This window comes from Phyllostomus discolor, chromosome 9, assembly GCF_004126475.2.
Source record: "Phyllostomus discolor isolate MPI-MPIP mPhyDis1 chromosome 9, mPhyDis1.pri.v3, whole genome shotgun sequence".
Taxonomy (NCBI): Eukaryota; Metazoa; Chordata; class Mammalia; order Chiroptera; family Phyllostomidae; genus Phyllostomus; species Phyllostomus discolor.
Window position 1 is genome coordinate 72,209,280 of NC_040911.2, and position 20,603 is coordinate 72,229,882.

Here is a 20,603-nt window from a genome sequence, read left to right on the forward strand (position 1 = left end):
CATAGGTTAGTGGTTAAGGGCATATTCTCTGGCGCTTGCTGCCTCTGTTAAAATCTCAGCATTGGGATCTTGAACAGGTGACTTAACCCTCTGTGCAAATGTTTCCTCAGTAATGAGATAGGCTTCATACATATATTTCTGTGATAGAGTGAAGGGATCAATTAAATAATCTGATTAAATTTAAGACATTGGTGCTGGGCCTGGCACATATTAGATACTAAGCTGTCATTGTCATCAATGTCATATTTATCATTTTCATTGTCATCCAGATAATGTTTTCATACTAATACTTACTGCTCTGTTGTTCCTCTGTTTTCCTCCTGAAAACAGTGTGAACCATACTTTGGATTACAATCTTGTATATAGTATACTTGGTCTCTTCTCCCCACTCTTGTCTGATTTCCAGGACTTCCTCTATATTCAATCCCTCTTGCAGGTGAGATTTAAAATATTTCGCCGTTAATTTTTCAGCCAAGGTAAATTTGAAGCTGTTTGTTCTTATGTTTATTCTTTAAAGGAAACCGATGGTTTTGATTGCTGATGCCACTTTATTTTTTTATTATGTGATTTTTTTAATTAATTATGCTATTATAATTGCCCCAATTTCCCCCCTTTGTGCCTCTCCCTGCCCACCAGCATGCCACACTCCCTCTGGTGATTGCCCCTCCTTTTGTTCATATCCATGGGTCATGCATGTAAATTCTTTGGCAACTCCAATGTCTATACTTTCTCTTAACATCCCTGCCTATTCTGTATCAATTTGTGCTCCTTAATCCCTTCACCTTTCCCCCCATTCTCTCAGACCCCTTCCCCACTGACCACCATCCCAATGTCTCCATATCTTTATTCTGTTTCTCTTCTGCTTGTTTGCTTAGTTAGTTTTTTAGACTCAGTTTTTGATAGTTATGTATTTATTTCCATTTTAATATTTATGGTTTTGATTTTTCTTAAACGAGTTCCCTCAACATTTCATATAATAATGGTTTGGTGATGGTGAACTCCTTCAGCTTTATCTTGTATGGGAAGCTCTTTATCTGCCCTCTGATTCTCAATGATAGCTTTGCTTGGTAGAGCAATCTTGGCTGTAGCTCTGTGGTTTTGATGACTTTGAATATCTCTTGCCAATCCTTTCTAGCCTGCAAAGTTTCTTTGGAGAAATCAGCTGACAGACTTATGGGAACTCCTTTGTAGGTAATTACCTCTTCTTATCTTGCTGTTTTTAAGATTCTCTCTTTGTTTTTAACCTTTGGCATTTTAATTATGATGTGTCTTGGAGTGGGCCTCTTTGTATCCAATCCTCTTTGGGACTCTCTGTGCTTCCTGAACTTGCACCTCTCTTTCCTTCACACATAGGTAAGTTTTCTTTCATTATGTTTTCAGATAGTTTTCCAGTTTCTTGCTCTTTCTCTTCTCTTTCTGGCACACCTGTGATGCAAAAGTTGGAATTCTTGAAGTTGTCCAGTAGGCTGCTTACACTGTCCTTGCTTTATTGGATTCTTTTTCTTCTTGTTCTGCATGGTTATTTTTTGCTTCCTTATGTTCCAAATCATTGATTTGATTCTCAGCCTCATTCTCTCTATTGTTGTTTCCCTGTAAATTTTTTTTTTTTTAATTTCAATGAGTGTATCCTTTGTTTCTGACTGGATCTTTTTTATGCTGTTGAGGTCCTCATAAGTTCCTTGAGTATCCTTATAATGAGTGTTTTGAACTCAGCATCTGATTGATTGCTTATTTCATTTTGATTAGGTATTTTTCCTGAGTTTTGATCTGTTCTTTCATTTGGGCCATGTTTCTTTGTGTCCTCATTTTGGTAGCCTCCCTATGTTTGTTTCTATGTATTAGGTAGCGCTACATTGACTCCATGTCTTGGTAGTGTAGCCTAATGTAGTAGGGGTCTTTTAGTTTCCAGTGGCACAGCCTCTCCTATCAAGGTATGCCCTTCCTGGGGGCTGAATACATGCTCCTCTTAAGTGGATCCTTGGTTGTTGCTGGCAGATCAATGGGAGGGATTTACCCAGGCTAGTCAGAGGCAAGGACTGGTTTTGACCACTGACCACCAACATCCTCTCTCTTTGGAGGATCAGCTGCGCAGAGACAGGGTGTTGGTGCTCCAACACGGTCTGTAGCTGTGCACTGCATGGGCAAGCTCTGGTGTTTCCCAGGTGGTGCAGGGCAAGGTCAGTCCCCACCTTTGTTTTGACCGGGGCAACCCTGCCTGGGCTATAAAGCAGTCTGAGATGGTTTCTACTTGTGCTGGGCTTAAAGATTCCCAGGTGAAGGCTAGCTTTGAATCTAGGCTGGCTGCTGCTAATGTCACTTAGCATGGCACAGTGCCATGCCTGGAGTCACTTAGTGAGAGTGGCTGGAGACTCACTGAGGTGGGCTGTTGGTGTTTGAGGGGATTTAGGAAGTTGTGAAATATGAGCCAAGACCAGGCATTCGTATGGAAACATCTCTGTTAACAGCTTGGGTGGGCCTGTAAATTAGGTGGGACAGAGTCTTTAGTGTGGGGTAAAATATGTTAACCAGACTGATGGAGTCTTAGATATGGCCTCTGCCAGCTGAGTCTGTGGTTCTGTGGGGGCATGGTTCAGAAAACGGACAGTGGCCTCTGTTTGCCTTTCTGTCTGGGTAAAAGCTGTATCCCGGCTCTCGCCTTAATGCCAGACCCTTCACTTCCTCCCTGCATGCCACTGGTACCTTTCAAGTTGCTACTTTGTTGCTGGAGCTCAGAGGGAATGAGTTTGGGTAAGTCCATGTGTAGATTCTTTAAGAATAAATATTTAGGACTCTAGAAGTTTCTTCCACTGACTCAGTCTCTGCTGATTTTTGTTGCCAGAAGTTTTGGGGTCTTATCTTCGGCACTGGAACCCTACACTGAGAGGCCTTTTGTGGGGCTGGGACTCTTCACTCCTGAAATATCCCTCTTAAACTTTTATCTATCAAATGTGGATGTGGGACCAGCTGTTCTGCATCTCTGCCCCTCTTAAGTCTGGATGGATGTGTTTTTTTTCATTCTATAGTTGTATGACTTCCATTCAACTTGATTTCTGACACCTTTGTGTGATGGTAGTTCTATATTTTAGTTGCAATTTTGATGTGGCTCTGTGAGGAGGTGAGCTGTGTTACCTCTGCTGCCATCTTGATCAGAAGTCCTCTGATGCCACTTTTTTGTTCATTTTTCCATTCCATTCTGAAATCTATTAAAAAGGAATGCAATTTAAATGTGTTATTTAAAATTCAGTCTTTACTATATGTTGTAGCATATAACAAACATGAGAAGGTATGTTTTATATTTGTTCTTTTTTGCATTTACTAAGTGTTCATGTATTTGTTCATTTGATCTGTTCATGATAATTAAGAGTTTTCATTAGTATATAAAAGAAGAGTTTTCTAAGACATTTGAAAGTTGTTTCATTGAAATTGTGACAAAACTGACAGGGAAACTTGAAAACTTTTTTTGACTCCATTTTCTGCCATTTTTATTTTATAGGAATCAAGAACCCAGTCTCAGTTGCGAACAGACTCTTGTGTGAAGGGCAGAAGGGCAAGCTCTCAGCTGGCCGAATTCCTCCCTGGTAACCTCTATTCTGCCTCACTTTCTCTCATCTTTGATTTGTTTCATGCAATGTTGGAAGGCTATTTTTACCCACAGAAGTTTGATGCTGTCGTTATACATCAGCCTTACCTTGCCTTAGAGTTGAAGACTCACTTATTCTGTCATCTTGGAACAATTTGTATACTTGGTAGACCTCTGGATGGAATAGAATATTATGAATTAAAGCAGAAAAGAGATGAGAGTTAAGTTTTGCTTTTGCTGTTGATTATAGGGATGTTTTTGCTGTTACTAAGTATTCAACTGGGGTCTTTTTATTATGAAACTTTAAAAGCATCTTGTGTATTCCAGTTTGGAGTCTAAACTAATTTTTAATCTTGAGGACTTGTTAAAATAAATATACTTAATTTTTCTCTTCTGCAGAAATACATCGTGACACTAAGATTAATCAGATCACATCTTTTCTCTAGCATTAACATATACAACTTTCATTAAAAACACTTTGAACTTTTTCAAATATTTATAGAAGTATAGACAACATTGTAAAGGGCCCTCATGAACCTGTCATCTAGCTCCAATAATTAAAAATGTTTTTTTCTTAATCCATTTTGTGCATCTCCTTTTTCTCCTAGTATTTTAGAGCAAATCCTTGATACCCTATTTTACCCTCATAGTTTTATAAATTTGTCTGTTCATAAAACATAACCACCGTCTTGTTAGCATGCCTAACGTTATTCACATATATGTCTCAGTGCTGGCTCATAATCAGTCTTTGTTCAGTACACCTGGCTGTGAAGGTTACATTAATGTTCTGTGTTGAAATTTATAACAAAACAGTACTATAGGAATCACTTTATTTTACTTATAATTTGAAGTCATAGAAAATAAATTAATATAGTTTTGAAAAATCTTGAATCCTTTTACCTAAATAAATTAAAGTTATCCTTTTAATCATATTCTTAAGTGTTTAATTGTGGTACTAGAAGCGTTGATTATAAAAAATTTTCAAAGAAATATTTTTAATATTCATGTTCAATAAAGCAAGGGTATGGAAAAGCAAATATGACTAAGATAATTTCTAGTAAGTGTTTAATTATTTCCACAGTGTTAATTTAAGTAGCATAAAAAATAAGGAAAAGATAACCCAAAATTCTAAAAATTTATAAAGGATACAAATAGATAATTTATAGAAAAGAAAATATTGATGGTGTATAAATACACAAAAAGGTGCCCACTCATATTAATCAAAGAAGTGTGAATTAAGATGAGATAATTTTTTCATCTTATTTAGAGTAGCAAAATTAGACTGATACTATCCATTATTGTTCAGGGTGTAGAAAAATAGTTTTGTTTTTTTTTTAACAAAACGGTCTGGAAAGAAGGTTACCAAACGCAATGTGATTACCTTTGGAAAGGTGAAATGAGGAAATAAAATGAGGCAATTATCAAAGGGGACATTTATAATATTTTATATTTTACAAAAATAAGATACATGGGAAAAGTGGTGGCTGTTTTTCTGTTAAAATGATATAATATGTTGCCACAGTTGTCTGGAATTAGCTGATTTTCTCATGTACAGAGTTCTTCAGCTGTGTTCTTTGTTTTGAAATTGTTTTGACTATTTTAGGCATTTTGCATTTCCATATGAATTTCATAATTAGCCTCTTAATTTCTATAAATAGACGCTGGGATTTTCATTTGGATTACAATGTATCTATTTATTGAGAATTTCTTTAACCTCTCTGGAGGTGTTTTATAGTTTTTAGCATACAAGTCTTGCACAACTTTTATCCAATTTATATTTTAGTACTTTATTCTTTTTGATGCTATGATAAATTGCATATGTTAATTTCCATTTGTTTATTGCCAACATATAGAAAAATGATCAATTTTTATTATAGTGATATTCTTGTCCCAGGAATCTGCTAAATTAATTTGTTCTAGTATCACTTTTATAGATTCTTTAAGATTTTCTACATGGATAGTCACATCTTCTGGGGATCTAGTTTTACTTTTTTTGTTCAAATCTGGAATCCTTTGATTAACTTCATTTTCTTAATTACACTGGCTAGGACATTCTTGCCTTGTTTGTGATCCTAGGGAAGTAACATTCAGTTGTTTACTTCTAAATATAATGGTCACTATAGATTTGTCATAGAGGCTCTTTTTTGTGTTGAGGAAGTCTTCTTTGTGTAGTGTGCTGAGAGTTTTCAGTAGGAGTGGGTGTTGCACTTTTTCAAATGCTTTTCTGTATTTACTGAGATGATCTTATAATTTTCTTAGTTAATACAGCAATTGGTTTTTAGCTGTTTAATCAACAATTGCATCCCTGGGATAAATTCTATTTGGTTGTAATGTGTTATCCTTTTACTATATTGTTGGATCCAATGTGCTAATAATTTGTAAAGAATTTTTCCATCTATGTTTATGAGAGATATTGGCCTGTTTTGCTTTTTTTTGATAAACAGGAATATATATTTCATGAGATGTGGGAAAGTTTTGTCTATTATTTCTTCACATATTTTTGCTGATCTCCCCTTCTCTTCTGTCCTTTAGGACTCCACATGTACATCTATTTGATATATTGTACCAATTGTAGTCCCACAGATCACTGATAATTTGTTACCTTCCCCCCTTTTTAAATTAATGAATTAATTAATTTTTAAAAGATTTTATTTATTTGTCTTTGAGAGAGGGGAAGAGAGGGACAGAGAGAGAGGAACATTGGTTTGGTTGCCTATTGCATGCATGCCAGCCAAGACCTGACTGCAAGCCAGGCAGCGACCCTTAACTTGCAGGCCAAGGACAACCAACTGAGCCATGCTGATCGGGGCTGTTTACCTTTTTCATTCATTTTTCTGTTTGTTGCATTTTGAATAGTTTTCATGGCTGTTTTCAAATTCAGTAATTATTTTTCTGCAATATCCAGTCACCTGGATATTAATCCCATCCAATTTATTTTTCATTTCTGACATTGTAGTTTTTTGTCTTCCAGAAGTTCGGTTTTCATTTAAAAAAAGTCTTCCATATATCTAGTTAACATGTTTAATCTTTCCTATAGCTTCTTGAACATATGAAGAGAGTTGTAACTCATCAAAGATTCATCAAAGATTCTACTTAGAATCTTTGGTACTAATTCTATCATTTTTGCCATTTCTGGGTGGTTTTCAATTGAATGATTTCTCTCTTCTTTATAGATTACGTTTTCCTGCTTCTTTGCATGCTTGGTAATTCTTTTTTGTATTCCAGACAGCGTGAGTTCTACATTATTTGGTGCTGGATATTTTTGTATTTTAATAAATATTCTTGAGCTTTATTCTAGGATGTGGTTAACTTATTGAAAGGCAGTTTCATCTTTTCAGGTCTTGCTTTATACTGTTACATGTGACTGGGGAAACATTTAGCCTTGAACTAATTTTGTTTTGCTATCCAGGCCAAACCATTTTAAGTACTGTAACAGATGCACCTATAATGAGGTCTTTTACATTGACTGATGGAAACAGGAGCTGTTTCTGGCTTTGTATGAACTTGGGGATTGTTTCCTCTAAAACTTTCACATTATTCTTTCTCAGGATTTGGGTAATTTCTTCTTATACATACACTTATCTCTACTCAGCTAAAGACTAGAGGGAGATTCTGGAGCTCTCCAGAGCCCCTTCTCTGTGCAGCTCTCTTCTCTGGCACTCTGCCCCCTGAACTCTGGCTGTCTTGGCTTCTTTGGATGCCCAACTCAGACACTGCTGGGCTCTTCCTGAATTAACCTTATTATGCTGTGGCTTGGAAACTCTAGGCAGTAAGCTGGGACAGTGACAGGGTTTATTTACCTTGTTTGTTTCCTTTCTCTCAAGGATCACTGTCCTATGTTGACTAGTGTGTAATGTTTAAAAACTGTTGTTTTTTATATTTTGTCTGATTTTTTTTTCATGGGTTCAGGCAAGAGTATAAATTTGTTTCTTGTTACTCCATCTTGTCTGGAAGCAGAAATCTTTCCAAAATGTTCACTGTATCCTGTAGCAGTTTTTAAAAAAAGTCCAATTCCCTGAGTATCCTAGTGTATTGTCTCTTTAAAAATACTGTTTAATCTATTGTAGTTCATAAGTGTATTCAAATTTTTTAATATACTACTTTTGTTTTGTCAGCATGAAAAAAAATTTGAAGCCTAAATATTAAAAGAAATATAAGAGACCTATCAACTAATCAGAAGGTAGATTTAGTTGGATTTCCATTCAAACCAAACAGTTTAAAAAAAACCAAAATAATAGCAAAATTTTATAAGACAACCAGGAATATGTGAATATTGACTATATTTTGAGTCTAAGGATTTATTGTTAAAATTTTTTAGGTGTCAGTTATGTTGTGGTTATTTTTAAAAAGTCATTTTTTAAGCCCTGGCTGGTGTAGCTCAGTGGATTGAATGCGGGCTGGGAACCAAAGCATCGCAGGTTCGATTCCCAGTCAGGGTACATGCCTGGGTTGCGGGCCACATCCCCAGTGGGGGCCATGTGAGAGTCAACCACATATTGATGTTTCTCTCTCTCTCTTTCTCCCTCTCTTCCCCTCTCTAAAAAATAAATAAATAAAATCTTAAAAAATGTATTAAAAAAGTCATTTTTTGAGATGCATGCAAATATTTATATTTGAAATTCTGTGATATCTGGGATTTGCTTCAAAGTAATTTGGTTGAGGGTATAAATGAATGGAATTAGCAGTCTATTGATAATTGATGATAAAAGGTTGATGATCCATTAGGTTCAATACAATATTCTCTGTATTGTATGTTTGAAAATATCTGTAATAGAAAATTTTTTAAAGAGTTAAATTATTATTATCTGGTTGTTATGTTATTTCTCAATTCAGCAAGTTCTCCTTTATATACTTTATGTGCCTGTAAACTTTATTTAATCAATAGCTACTCATTTGTCTTCCCTTAATATTGTATATTTATGATGAACAAAGAAGTAATTTGTTAAGTAGATGGAAATCAGTTTTTAAGTCCAAAAAAACAACTATAATTTTCTGCTATATCTTTCTCATCTCATAAAGAATTTGATTATTGGGGTCCCTGAGCATTCTTGAGAACTTTCTGACTCACTAGATTACACAATTTTTCACCGATTATGGAGTCTTGGTTCTTTGAAAATGGATGGTTCTCATCCATAAGATAGTAATTCATGTCACTGTATTCGCCCAGATAGCTCTTCCTGGGGTCTTTGGCTGTGTTAGTGCTTGTAGCAGTGCCTACAGCTCAGCTTACTGAAGGTGTGAATCATCAAACCTCAGGTTTGGTCTTGTCTCCCTAGAGTGTTTTGTTTTATATCACTTTAGACTTGCTTTAATGTAAACTAAGGTGCATATATCAAAATGAAAATGTCCTTTAGGGAATTTTGACACCCTACTTTATTATTTTTTAGTATCTCGTCAATGTTTATTTAATGCTTTAGGCACTACTCTAAAAGGCTTGGGATATATTCAATATCAATGAAAACACAAAGTTTCCTATTCTTGTGAAGCTTATAGTTTATTTAGGGAAGACAGAAATAAACAATAGATACAATATGTAAATTATAAGTGTACAGTATGTTGTTAGAAGGTAGAAAAAAAGAAAAAATGTGAAAAAAATGAGAGGGGTTGGGAGTACAGTGTGTTGGGTACAGTTTTAATAGGTCTTCTCAAGCACAGATACTGAAATAAATGAGTGAATTTGGTCTTTGGGAGAGCATGATAGAGTACAGTCAGGATGAACGCTCTGAGACAGGAGACCCTGTAACATGTTTGAGTTAAGAGACTGGGGTAGGATTAGCAAGGGAGCAATAGAAATAAGAGATGAGATGAGGGGCAGAAAGGATGAGATCATTTGGGAGAGTTGGTGAAAACTCCATTTTTTTTTGTCCGAAAATGATAATGTATTTATTTTAATATTTATTTTAAATTTTTATTTATTTATTTTAAATTTATTGTATTTTTTCCATTACCATTGAATTCCCTTATTTGTCCCCCCCCCCATCACCTCACTGCTGTCTATGTCCATGAGTTCTTTTTCCTTTTTGCTCACTCCCTCTACCTCCTAACTTGTCCCCCCTCTTAGGTGTCATCCTGCTCTCTGAGTCTGTCCCTGTTTTGCTTATTCAGTTTGCTCATTAGATTCCACATAGGAGGGAAATCATATGGTATTTGTCTTTCTCTGGCTGGCTTATTTCACTTAGCATAATGTTCTCCAGGTCCATCCAGACTGTTGCAAAGGGTAAAATCTTTTTATGGCTGAGTAGTATTGCATTGTGTAAATGTCCCATAGTTGCCTTTTTTTTTTTTTTTAATATATTTTATTGACTATGCTATTACATTTGTCCCATTTCCCCCCTTCTCTCCCCTCCACCCTGTACCCCCCTCCCACCCACATTTCCCCCTTTAGTTCATGTCCATGTGTCATACTTATAAGCTCTTTAGTTTCTACATTTCCCATACTATTCTTACCCTCCCCCTATCTATTTTCAACCTACATTCTATGCTACTTATTCTCTATACCTTTTCCCCCTCTCTCCTCCTCCTACCCCCCTGCTGCTAACCCTCCATGTGCCCTCCATTTCTGTGGTTCTGTTCCTGTTCTAATTGTTTACTTAGTTTCTTTTGGTTTTGCTTTAGGTGTGGTTGTTGATATTTGTGAGTTTGCTGTCCTTTTACTATACATGTCTTTTCTTTATCTTCTTTTCTTAGATAAGTCCCTTTAGCATTTCATAAAATAAGGGCTTGGTGATGATGAACTCCTTTAACTTCACCTTATCTGAGAAGCACTTTATCTGCCCTTCCATTCTAAATGAGAGCTTTGCTGGATAGAGCAATCTGGGATGTAGGTCCTTGTCTTTCATGACTTGGAATATTTCTTTCCAGCCCCTCCTTGCCTGTAAGGTCTCTTTGGAGAAATCAGCTGACAGTCTGATGGGAACTCCTTTGTAGGTGACTGTCCCCTTACCTCTTGCTGCTTCTAGGATTCTCTCCTTCGTTTTTACCTTGGCTAATGTAATTATGATGTGCCTTGGTGTGTTTCTTCTTGGGTCCAACTTCTTTGGGGCTCTCTGAGCTTCTTGGATTTCTTGGAAGACTGTTCCCTTTGCCAGATTGGGGAAGTTCTCCTTTATTATTTGTTCAAATACGTGCTCAGTCTGTTGCTTTTCCCCTTCTGATTCTGGTACCCCTATAATTCGGATATTGGAACGTTTAAAGGTGTCTTGGATGCTCTTAATCTTTTCCTCAATTTTTTGAATTCTTATTTCATCATGCTTTCCTGCTTGGTTGATTCTATCTTCCTTCTGGTCCACTGTATTGTTTTGAGACTCATATTCCTTCCTTTCACTATTGGCTCTCCTCCGCGTGTCTTCCTGCATCTGTTTTATGGTAATCTGCATTCTTTCATCTAAATTTCGTCCAAAATCCACCAGTTCCGTGAGCTTTCTGATCACCAGTGTTTTGAACTGCGCATCTGATAGACTGGCTAATTCTTGGTTGCTCAAAAGGATGAGTCCTGGGGGACTGATCTGCTCTGTTGAAAACATGGTTTTTTTTTCCCCCCCTGTCTCTCCTTTTTTTTTCCGGTCTGGTTGCTCTTGTTACGGTGGGGGGCAGAGCCTTAGGTGCTCACCAGGGCTGGGCACCCCAGTCGCTAGATTGTGACGTTATAAGTGGGGGCGGGGCGGGAGAAAACAATGGCGGTAGTTCCATTCCCCTGGACTCAGGCCCTTGTCTGGGCTTCTGGGCCGCGACTTCTGCCCTGGTCCACAATCGCTACCCCTCTGGGTCTGCCAGCCGCAGCTTGTGTACTCAGGGATCACCGCTGCCTTCTTGCACGCCGTATGGCTTTTGCGCCGATTTCGCACCAAACCTTCCCCGGACCTCCGTGCGCTGCCGACCTGAGCCAGCCCCAGGCCCGCCCGGCTCGTCTTCTCCTACCAGTCCGGATGAATGCGTCTACTTCAACTTCTTGGCTGCCCGACTTCCATTCAGATAAATCCTCTGCCGGATCTGGGTGTTATTCTGATAGTGAATTATTGTTGTAAATTATTGGTTTTCTAATCTTGGTTGTACGAGGAGGTACGGTGCGTCCACCTATTCCTCCATCTTGCCGGAAGTCCCTTTTTTTTTTTTTTTTTAAAGATTTTATTTAGTTACTATTTTTTAAGATTTTTATTTATTTATTTATTTTTAGGGAGGGAAGCGGGGGAGATAGAGAGAGAGGGAGAGGGAGAGAGAGAGAGAGAGAGAGAGGGAGAGAAACATCAATGTGCGGTTGCTGGGGGTTATGGCCTGCAACCCAGGAATGTACCCTGGCTGGGAATCGAACCTGGGACACTTTGGTTCCCAGCCCGTGCTCAATCCACTGAGCTACGCCAGCCAGGGCTGCATAGTTGCTTTATTGACTTACCTACTGGTGGACACTTAGGCTGCTTCCTGCAATGAACATAAGGGTGCTTGTGTTCTTTTGAATTAGTTTGCTGGGTTCCATCAGATACATTCTCAGAAGCGGTATCACTGGGTCGAAGGCAGATCCATTTTTAATTTTTAGACGTATGTCCATACTGCTTTTCACAGTGGATACACCAGTCTGTGTTCCTGCCAACAGTGCAGAAGGGTTCCCCTTTCACCACATCCTCGCCAGCACCTGTTGTTTGTTAATTTTTTATGATAACCATTCTGAAAGGAGATGATATCTTATTGTGGTTTCAACTTGCATTTCTCTGATGATTAGTGATGTTCAGCATCTTTTCATATGTCTGTTGGCTATTTGTGTGGCCTCTTTGGAGAAGGGTATATTCAGATCCTTTGCCCATTTTTTAAAATTGGGTGGTTTGAGTTTTGTAAGTCGTTTATAAATTTTGGATATTAACCTCTTATCAGATGTATTGGCAAACATGTTCTCCCTCCCATTCTGTGTAGTGTCTTTTTATTTTGTTGATGTTTTCCTTTGCTGTGCAAAAACATTTTAGTTTGATGTAGGCCCATTTATTGATTTGTTCTTTTGTTTCCCTTGCCTGGAGACATATATCTGATAAAATATTGCTATGAACAGTATCTGAGATTTTGCTGTCTATGTTTTCTTCTAGGATTTTTATGGTTTTGGTCTAACATTTAAGTATTTGATCCAGTTTGAATTTATCCTTGTGTGTGGTGTAAGAAGGTGGTTTAGTTTCATTTTTCTCTAGCTATCTGTCCAATTTTCCCAATACCATTTATTGAATAAGCTATCTTTAGCCCATTGTATGTGCTTACTTCCTCTGGTGAATATTAATTGGCTGTAAAGGTGTGGGTTCAATTCTCAGTTCTCTATCCTATACCATTGATCTATGTGTCTGTTTTTATGCCCGTACCATGCTGTTTTGATTAGTATAAAACAGTTTGGCCTTAGCACCGTTCAATATTAGGTAGTGTGATTCCTCTAACTTTGTTTTTATTTTCCAGGATTGTTTTTGCTATGCAGGGCCTTTTGTGATTCCATATAAATTTTTGAAATATTTGTTCTAGTTCTGTGAAATATGTCATTGGAATCTTTTTTTTTTTTTTTTAAGTTTTGACACTCTTTTTTTTTTTTAAGATTTTATTTATTTATTTTTAGAGAGGGAAGGGAGGGAGGGAGAGAGAGAGAGAGAGAGAGAGAGAGAGAGAGACAGAGACATCAATGTGCGGTTGCTGGGGGTTATGGCCTGCAACCCAGGAATGTACCCTGGCTGGGAATCGAACCTGGGAATCTTTTTTTTTAATTTTTATTTTAATCATTGTTCAAGTACAGTTTTCTCCCTTTTACTCTCATTCCGTCCCACCCACCCAACCCTCCTCACTTCCCTCCCATTACCACCCTCCCCCTAGCTTTTGTCCATGTGTCCTTTAAATTTGTTCCTGTAAACCCTTCCTATTCTCCCCTGAAATTCCCTCTTCTCTCCCCTCTGGTCACTGTCAGTCTGACCCCTATTTCTGTGTCTTTGGTTATATTTTGCTTGTTTCTTTGTTTTGTTGTTTAGGATCCTGTTAAAGGTGAGATCATATGGTATTTGTCTTTCATTGCCTGGCTTGATTCGCTTAGCATAATGCTTTCCAGCTCCATCCATGCTGTTGCAAAGGGTAGGAGCTCCTTCTTTCTTTCTGCTGCATAGAATTCCATTGTGTAAATGTACCATAGTTTTTTGATCCATTCATTTACTGATGGGCATCTTGGTTGCTTCCAGCACCTAGCTATTGTAAATTGTGCTGCTATGAACATCGGGGTGCAAAGGTTCTTATGTATTGGTGTTTCAGTGTTCTTAGGATCTAGTCCCAGCAGTGGAATCGCAGGGTCAAAAGGCAGATCCATTTTTAGTTTTCTGAGGAAGTTCCATACTGCTTTCCATAGTGATTGTACCAGTCTGCAGTCCCAGCAACAGTGCACTAGGGACCCCTTTTCTCCACAACCTCTCCAACACTTGTTGTTTGTTGCTTTGTTTATGATGGCCATTCTGACTGGTGTGAAGTGGTATCTCATTGTGGTTTTAATTTGCATCTCTCTGATAGCTAGCGATATTGAACATTGTTTCATGTGTCTTTGGATCTTCTGTATGTCCTCCTTGGAGAAGTGCCTGTTCAAGTCCTTTGCCCATTTTTAATTGGGTTACTTGTCTTCTTAGAGTGGAGTCGTGTAAGTTCTTTATATATTTTGGAGATTAAACCCTTGTCTGAGGTATCATTGGCAAATATGTTTTCCCATACAGTTGGTTCTCTTTTTATTTTGATACTGTTTTCTTTAGCTGTGCAGAAGCTTTTTATTTTGATGAGGTCCCATTTGTTTATTCTTTCCTTTATGTCCCTTGCCCTAGGAGACATGTCAGTAAAAAACTTTCTGGGTGAAATATCTGAGATTTTCCTGCCTACGTTCTCTTCTAGGACTTTAATGGTGTCACGTTTTATATTTAAGTCTTTTATTCACCTTGAATTTATTTTTGTATAAGGTGTAAGTTGGTGCTCGAGTTTCATTTTTTTGCACATAGCTGTCCAGTTCTCTCAACACCATTTGTTCAAGAGGCTATTTTTATTCCATTTTATGTTGCTGCTTCTCTTGTCAAATATTAATTGACCGTAGAGACTTGGGTTTATTTCTGGGCTCTCTGTTCTGTTCCATTGGTCCATGTGCCTGTTTTTATGCCAGTACCAGGCTGTTTTGATTACAGTGGCCTTGTAGTATAGTTTAGTGTTGGGTATTGTGATCCCTCCTACTTTACTCTTCTTTCTCAAAATTGCAGCAGCTATTCAGGGTCGTTTATGGTTCCATATAAATTTTTGAAGTGTTTGTTGTATGTCTGTGAAGTAAGCCATTGGTACTTTAATAGGTACTGCATTGAATGTGTAAATTGCTTTTGGTAGTATGGACATTTTGATGATATTAATTCTTCCAATCCATGAACATGGTATATGTTTCCATTTGTTTGTGTCTTCCTTGATTTCTTTCCTGAGTGTTATATAGTTTTCTGAATACAGGTCTTTTACCTCTTTCACTAGGTTTATTCCTAGATATTTTATTTTTCTTTTTGCTATTTCAAATGGAATTTTTTCCTTGATCTTTGCTTCTGCTGTTTCATTGTTGGTGTACAGAAATGCCTTTGATTTCTGGATATTGACTTTGTATCCCGCTGTTTTGCCAAATTCATTTCTTAGGTCAAGCAGTTTTTTGGTAGAGTCTATAGGATTTCTATGTATACTACCATGTCATCTGCAAAGAGTGACAGTTTTGTTTCCTCCTTTCTGATTTGGATGCCTTTTATTTCTTTTTCTTGTCTGATTGCTGTGGCTAAAACTGCCAGTACTATATTGAATAGAAGTGGTGAAAGTGGACAGCCTTGTCTTGTTCCTGATCTTAGTGGAAAAGAGTTTAATTTTTGCCCATTGAGTATAATGTTGGCTGTAGGTCTCTCATATACAGCCTTTATTATGTTGAGGAATGCTCCCTCTATTCCCACTTTGCTGAGTGTTTTTATCATGAATGGGTGCTGTACCTTATCAAATGCTTTTTCCGCATCTGTTGGTATGATCATGTGGCTTTTGTCTTTGCTTTTGTTTACATGATGTATTACATGTACTGATTTGTGAATATTGTACCATCCTTGCATCCCTGGAATGAATCCCACTTGGTCATGTTGTATGATCTTTTTAATGTACTGTTGGATGTGGTTTGCCACTATTTTGTTGAGGATTTTAGCATCAATGTTCATCAGCGATATTGGCCTGAAGTTTTCTTTCTTTGTTGTGTCTTTATCTGGTTTTGGAATTAGGATGATGTTGGCCTCATAAAAAGAGTTTGGGAGTTTTCCATCTTTTTGGATTTTTTGGAATAGTCTGTGAAGGATAGGGGTTAGTTCTTCCTTAAATGCTTTGTAGAATTCTCCTGTGAAACCATCTGGTCCAAGGCTTTTGTGTGTTGGGAGTTTTTTGATTACTGCTTCAATTTCTTTTGCTGTTATTGGTTTGTTCAGGCTTTCTGCTTCTTTTCCATTGAGTTTTGGAAGATTATATTTTTCTAGAAATTTGTCCATTTCATCTAGGTTTTCAAATTTTTTGGCATACAGTTCTTTGTAGTAATTCCTTACAATCCTTTGTATTTCTGTGGTATCTGTTGTAATCTCTCCTCTTTCATTTTTGATTGTGTTTATTTGGGTCGTCTCTCTTTTTTTTCTTGATGAGTCTGCTTAAAGGCTTGTCGATTTTGTTTTTCTTTTCAAAGAACCAACTCTTGGATTCATTGATCCTTAGAATTGTGCTTTTAGTCTCTATGTCATTTAATTCTGCTCTGATCTTGGTTGTTTCCTTCCTTCTGCTTGCTCTGGGCTGTCTTTGTTGTTGTTCCTCGAGTTCTTGTAGACGTAGGGTTAGGTTGTTTGTTTGGAATGTTTCTAACTTTTTTAGGTGGGCCTGTATTGCTATGAACTTCCCTCTCAGGACTGCCTTGGCTGTGTTCCATAAGTTTTTGGTTGTTGTGTGTTATCCTTTGTTTCCAGAAACCTTTTGATTTCTTCCCTAATATCATTCTTGACCTGTCATTGGAATCTTGATAGGAGTTGTGTTGCATCTATAGATTTCTTTGGATAGTGTGGACATTTTAATAATGTTAACTCTTCTTATCCATGAACCTGGTATGTGCTTCCACTTATTTTTATCTTCTTCAATTTCTCTTCAGTGTCTTAAAATTTTCCGAGTACAGGTCTTTTACAACCATGGTTAGGTTTATTCCCAGGTATTTTATTCTTTTTGAAGGAGTCATGAATGATATTGTTTTCTTAATTTTCCTTTGTGATAGTTCATTATTGATATAAAAATATAACTGATTTTTGGATATTTTGTATCCTGCTACTTTACTGACTTCACTTATCAGTTCTAATAGTTTCGTGGTAGAATATTTAGGGTTTTCTATGTACAGCATCATGTCATCTGCAAATAATTACAGCGTATTTATTCCTTCCAACTTGGATACCTTTTATTTCCTGTTGTCTGACTTTTTGGCTAGGATTTTCAGTACTATGTTGAATAAGAGATATGAAAGTGGACATCCCAGTCTTGTTCCTGATCTTAAGGGAACACTTGTAGTTATTGCCTGTTTAGTATGATGCTGGCTGTGGGATTGCCATGTATTGTCTTTTTATGTTTAGGTTTGTTTCTTCTATTCCTACTTAGCTGAGACTTTTTATCATAATTGGCAGCTGGATTTATCAAATGCTTTTTCTGCATCTATTGATATGATAATGTGGCTTTTGTCCTTCAGTTTGTTTATATGGTGTGTCACATTTATTAATTTGTGAATGTTGTGAATACCGACCTTGTATTCCAGGAATAAATCCCACTTGATCATGGTATATGATCTTTTCTGTGTATTGCTGTATATGATTTGCTACTGTTCTGTTGAGAATTTTAGTATCTATGTTCATCATGGATATTGGCCTATTATTTTCTTTTTTTTTTTGAGTGTCTTTATCTAGTTTTGGAATTAGGATAATACTGGCCTAATAAAATGAGCTTAGAATCCTTCCCACATCTTGAATTTTTTGGAATAGTTAAGAAAGAGAGGTGTTAATTCTCAGAATGATTGGGAAAATTCATCTGTGAAGCCACCTGATTTAGTTTGTTGGGATTTTTTTGATTAGTGCTTCAATTCCACTAGGTGTATTCTGTCCATTCAGAGTCTTTGTTTCTTCCTGATTTAGTTTTGGGAGATTGTATGTTTCTAGGATATCCATGTTGATCAGGTTGTCCATTTGTTGGCATATGTTGTTCATAGTATTTTCTTACAATCTTTTGTGTTTCTTTGGAGTCAGTTGTTATTTCTCCTCTTTCTTTTTTGATTTTCTTTATTTGGGTCCTTTCTTTTTTTCTTCACGATTTTTCTTAAAGGTTTGTCAAGTTTGATTTTCAAGGATCCAGCTCTTGGATTCATTGATCTTTTGTATTGTGAACTCTGTATTCATACTTCTGCTCTGATCTTTATTATTTCCTTCCTTATACCCACTTTGGGCTTTGTTTGTTGTTTTTTTCCAAGTTCATTTAAGTGTGAAGTTAAATTATTTGACCTTTTTCTTCCTTTTTAAAGTATATTTTATATTATTTTTCTCTTATTCCTTGAGATAAGCCTGTAATGCTAGGAATTTCCCTCTTAGAATTGCTTTCCCTGTGTCCTACAGATTTTAGGTTGTTGTGTTTTATTTTCATCTGTTTCAAGGTATCCTTTTGATTTCTTCCTGATGCCATTGTGACCCATTCATTGTTTAATAATATGTTATTTTGCTAACATACTTTATATGATTTAAATCTTCTTAAATTTATTAGACTTGTGCTGTGTCCTAACATGTGGTCTATTCTAGAAAACATTCCATGTTCACTTCAAAAGAATGTATATTCTGCTGCTTTGGCACAAAATGCTCTGCAGATCTAGTGTGTGATTTAAGACCTCTGTCTCTTCCTTGATTTTCTGTCAGGAATTTCTCTCCATTGAAGTCAATGGGGTATTAACATCCCTTACTATGACTGTATTTCAGTCAGTCTCTCTATGTCCATCAAGATTTGCTTTACATATTTAGTAGCTCCTGTGTTGGATGTATAAATATTTACTAGGTTTGTATCCTCTTGTTGGATTGTTCCCTTATCATTTAGTGTCCATCTTTGTCTTTACCGTAGCCTTGATTTTAAAGTCTGTTTTGTGGTATATAACTATTGTTATCCCAGCTGCTTTTCTTTCTAATTGCATGAAATATATTTTTACATCCTTTCACTTTTGGCCTGTGTGTACCTTTCATTCTGAGCTGGGCCTCTTGGAGTAGATAGCATGTATATGTGCCTTTTTTCTTACCCATTCAGCTCCCCTATGCCTTTGATTGGAGCATTACAGTTGTTACATTAAAATGATTGTTGATAGATACATATTTATTGCCATGTATTTTTTAAACTATTTATCTTGTTTCTTTTATTTTCTTTTCCTTCTTCTTCCCTCTTTTTTTTCTGTCCTCCTCTTCATGTTGCACCTTCTCCTCCCTTCTTCGACCTCTTTCTCCTACTCCTCCTAAAGCAAGTCCTTTAACATTTGTTGCAGTATTGGTTTGGTGTAACAAACTCCAGCTTTTTCTTGTCTGGGAATCTCTTTATTTCTCCTTCAATTTTTTTAAAATATATTTTATTGGTTATGCTATTACAGTTGTCCCATTTTCCCCTTTTCACTCCCCTCCACCCTGCACACCCATATTCTGCTTTAGTTCATGTCCATGTGTCATACATATAAGTTCTTTGGCTTCTACATTTCCCATACTATTCTTACTGCCCCCCTGTCTATTTTGTACCTACCATCCATGCTACTTATTCTTTATACCTTTTTCCCCTCTTTCCCCCTCCCCTGTTGCTAACCCTCCATGTGATCTCCATTTCTGTGAATCTGTTTCTGTTCTAGTTGTTTGCTTAGTTTGTTTTCATTTTTGTTTTAGGTGTGGTTGTTAATAACTGTGAGTTATGCTGTCATTTTACTATACATGTTTTTGGTCTTCTTTTTCTTAGGTGAAGCCCTTTAACATTTCATATAATATGGGCTTGGTGATGATGAGCTCCTTTAACTTGACCTTATCTGAGAAGCACTTTCTCTGTCCGTCCATTCTAAATGAAAGCTTTGCTGGATAGAGCAATCTTGGATGTAGGTCCTTGCCTTTCATGACTTGGAATACTTCTTTCCAGCCTTTTCTTGCCTATAAGGTCTCTTTTGAGAAATCAGCTGATAGTCTGTGGGAACTCCTTTGTGGGTAACTGTCTCTTTTTCTCTTGCTGATTCTACAATTCTCACCTTATCTTTAATCTTGGCTAATGTAATTATGATGTGCCTTGGTGGGATCCTCTTTGGGTCCCGCTTCTTTGGGACTCTCTGAGCTTCTTGGGCTTCCTGGAAGTCTATTTCCTGTGCCAGATTGGAGAAGTTCTCTTTTATTATTTGTTCAAATAACCTTTCCACTTGTTGCTCCTCCTCTTTCCCTTCTGGTACCCCTATAATTCAGATGTTAGAACATTTAAAGGTGTCCTGGAGGGATTCTAAGTCTCTCCTCACTTTTTTGAATTTTTGTTTCTTCATTCTTTTCTGGTTGAAAGTTTCTTTCTTTCTTCTGGTCCGCACCATTGATTAGAGTCCTAGTTCCTTCCCATCACTATTGGCTCCCTGTACATCTTCCTTTATTTCACTTAGTTTAGCCTTCATTTTTTCATCTAATTTGCGACCAAATTCAACCAAGCCTGTGAGCATGCTGATTACCAGTGTTTTGAACTGTGCTTTTGATAGCTTTGCTACCTCTTTGTCGCTTAGTTTTATTTTTTCTGGAGCTTTGATCTGTTCTTTCATTTGGCCTATTTCTTTTGTCTTGATGTGTCTGTTATGTAGTGGGGGGTGGAGCCTTAGGTGTTTACCAGGGCAGGGTAACCCATGTCACTGGTTTATGATGCTGTGTGTGGGGCAGGGTTCTGAGAGGGAACAATGGCACTTGCTCTGTTCTTTGCCTGATTTCATTCACTTCCCCTGCTTCCC

The 20,603-nt window shown here is 37.0% G+C and overlaps 1 protein-coding gene across 8 annotated transcripts in view; it reads left to right on the forward strand.

The window, feature by feature from the left end:
* Positions 1-20,603, forward strand: part of TASP1 (taspase 1) — a 307,997-nt gene that overhangs the window by 62,688 nt on the left and 224,706 nt on the right. For all 8 annotated transcript variants that reach the window (XR_004899340.1, XM_028523961.2, XM_036009562.1 and 5 more), the window contains one exon: positions 3,494-3,578. Coding sequence is in view for 7 of the 8 variants with exons in the window: in XM_028523961.2 (XP_028379762.1) it covers positions 3,494-3,578 (85 nt within the window). In the remaining variant the exon portion in view is untranslated. The remainder of the gene's footprint in view (positions 1-3,493; positions 3,579-20,603) is intronic.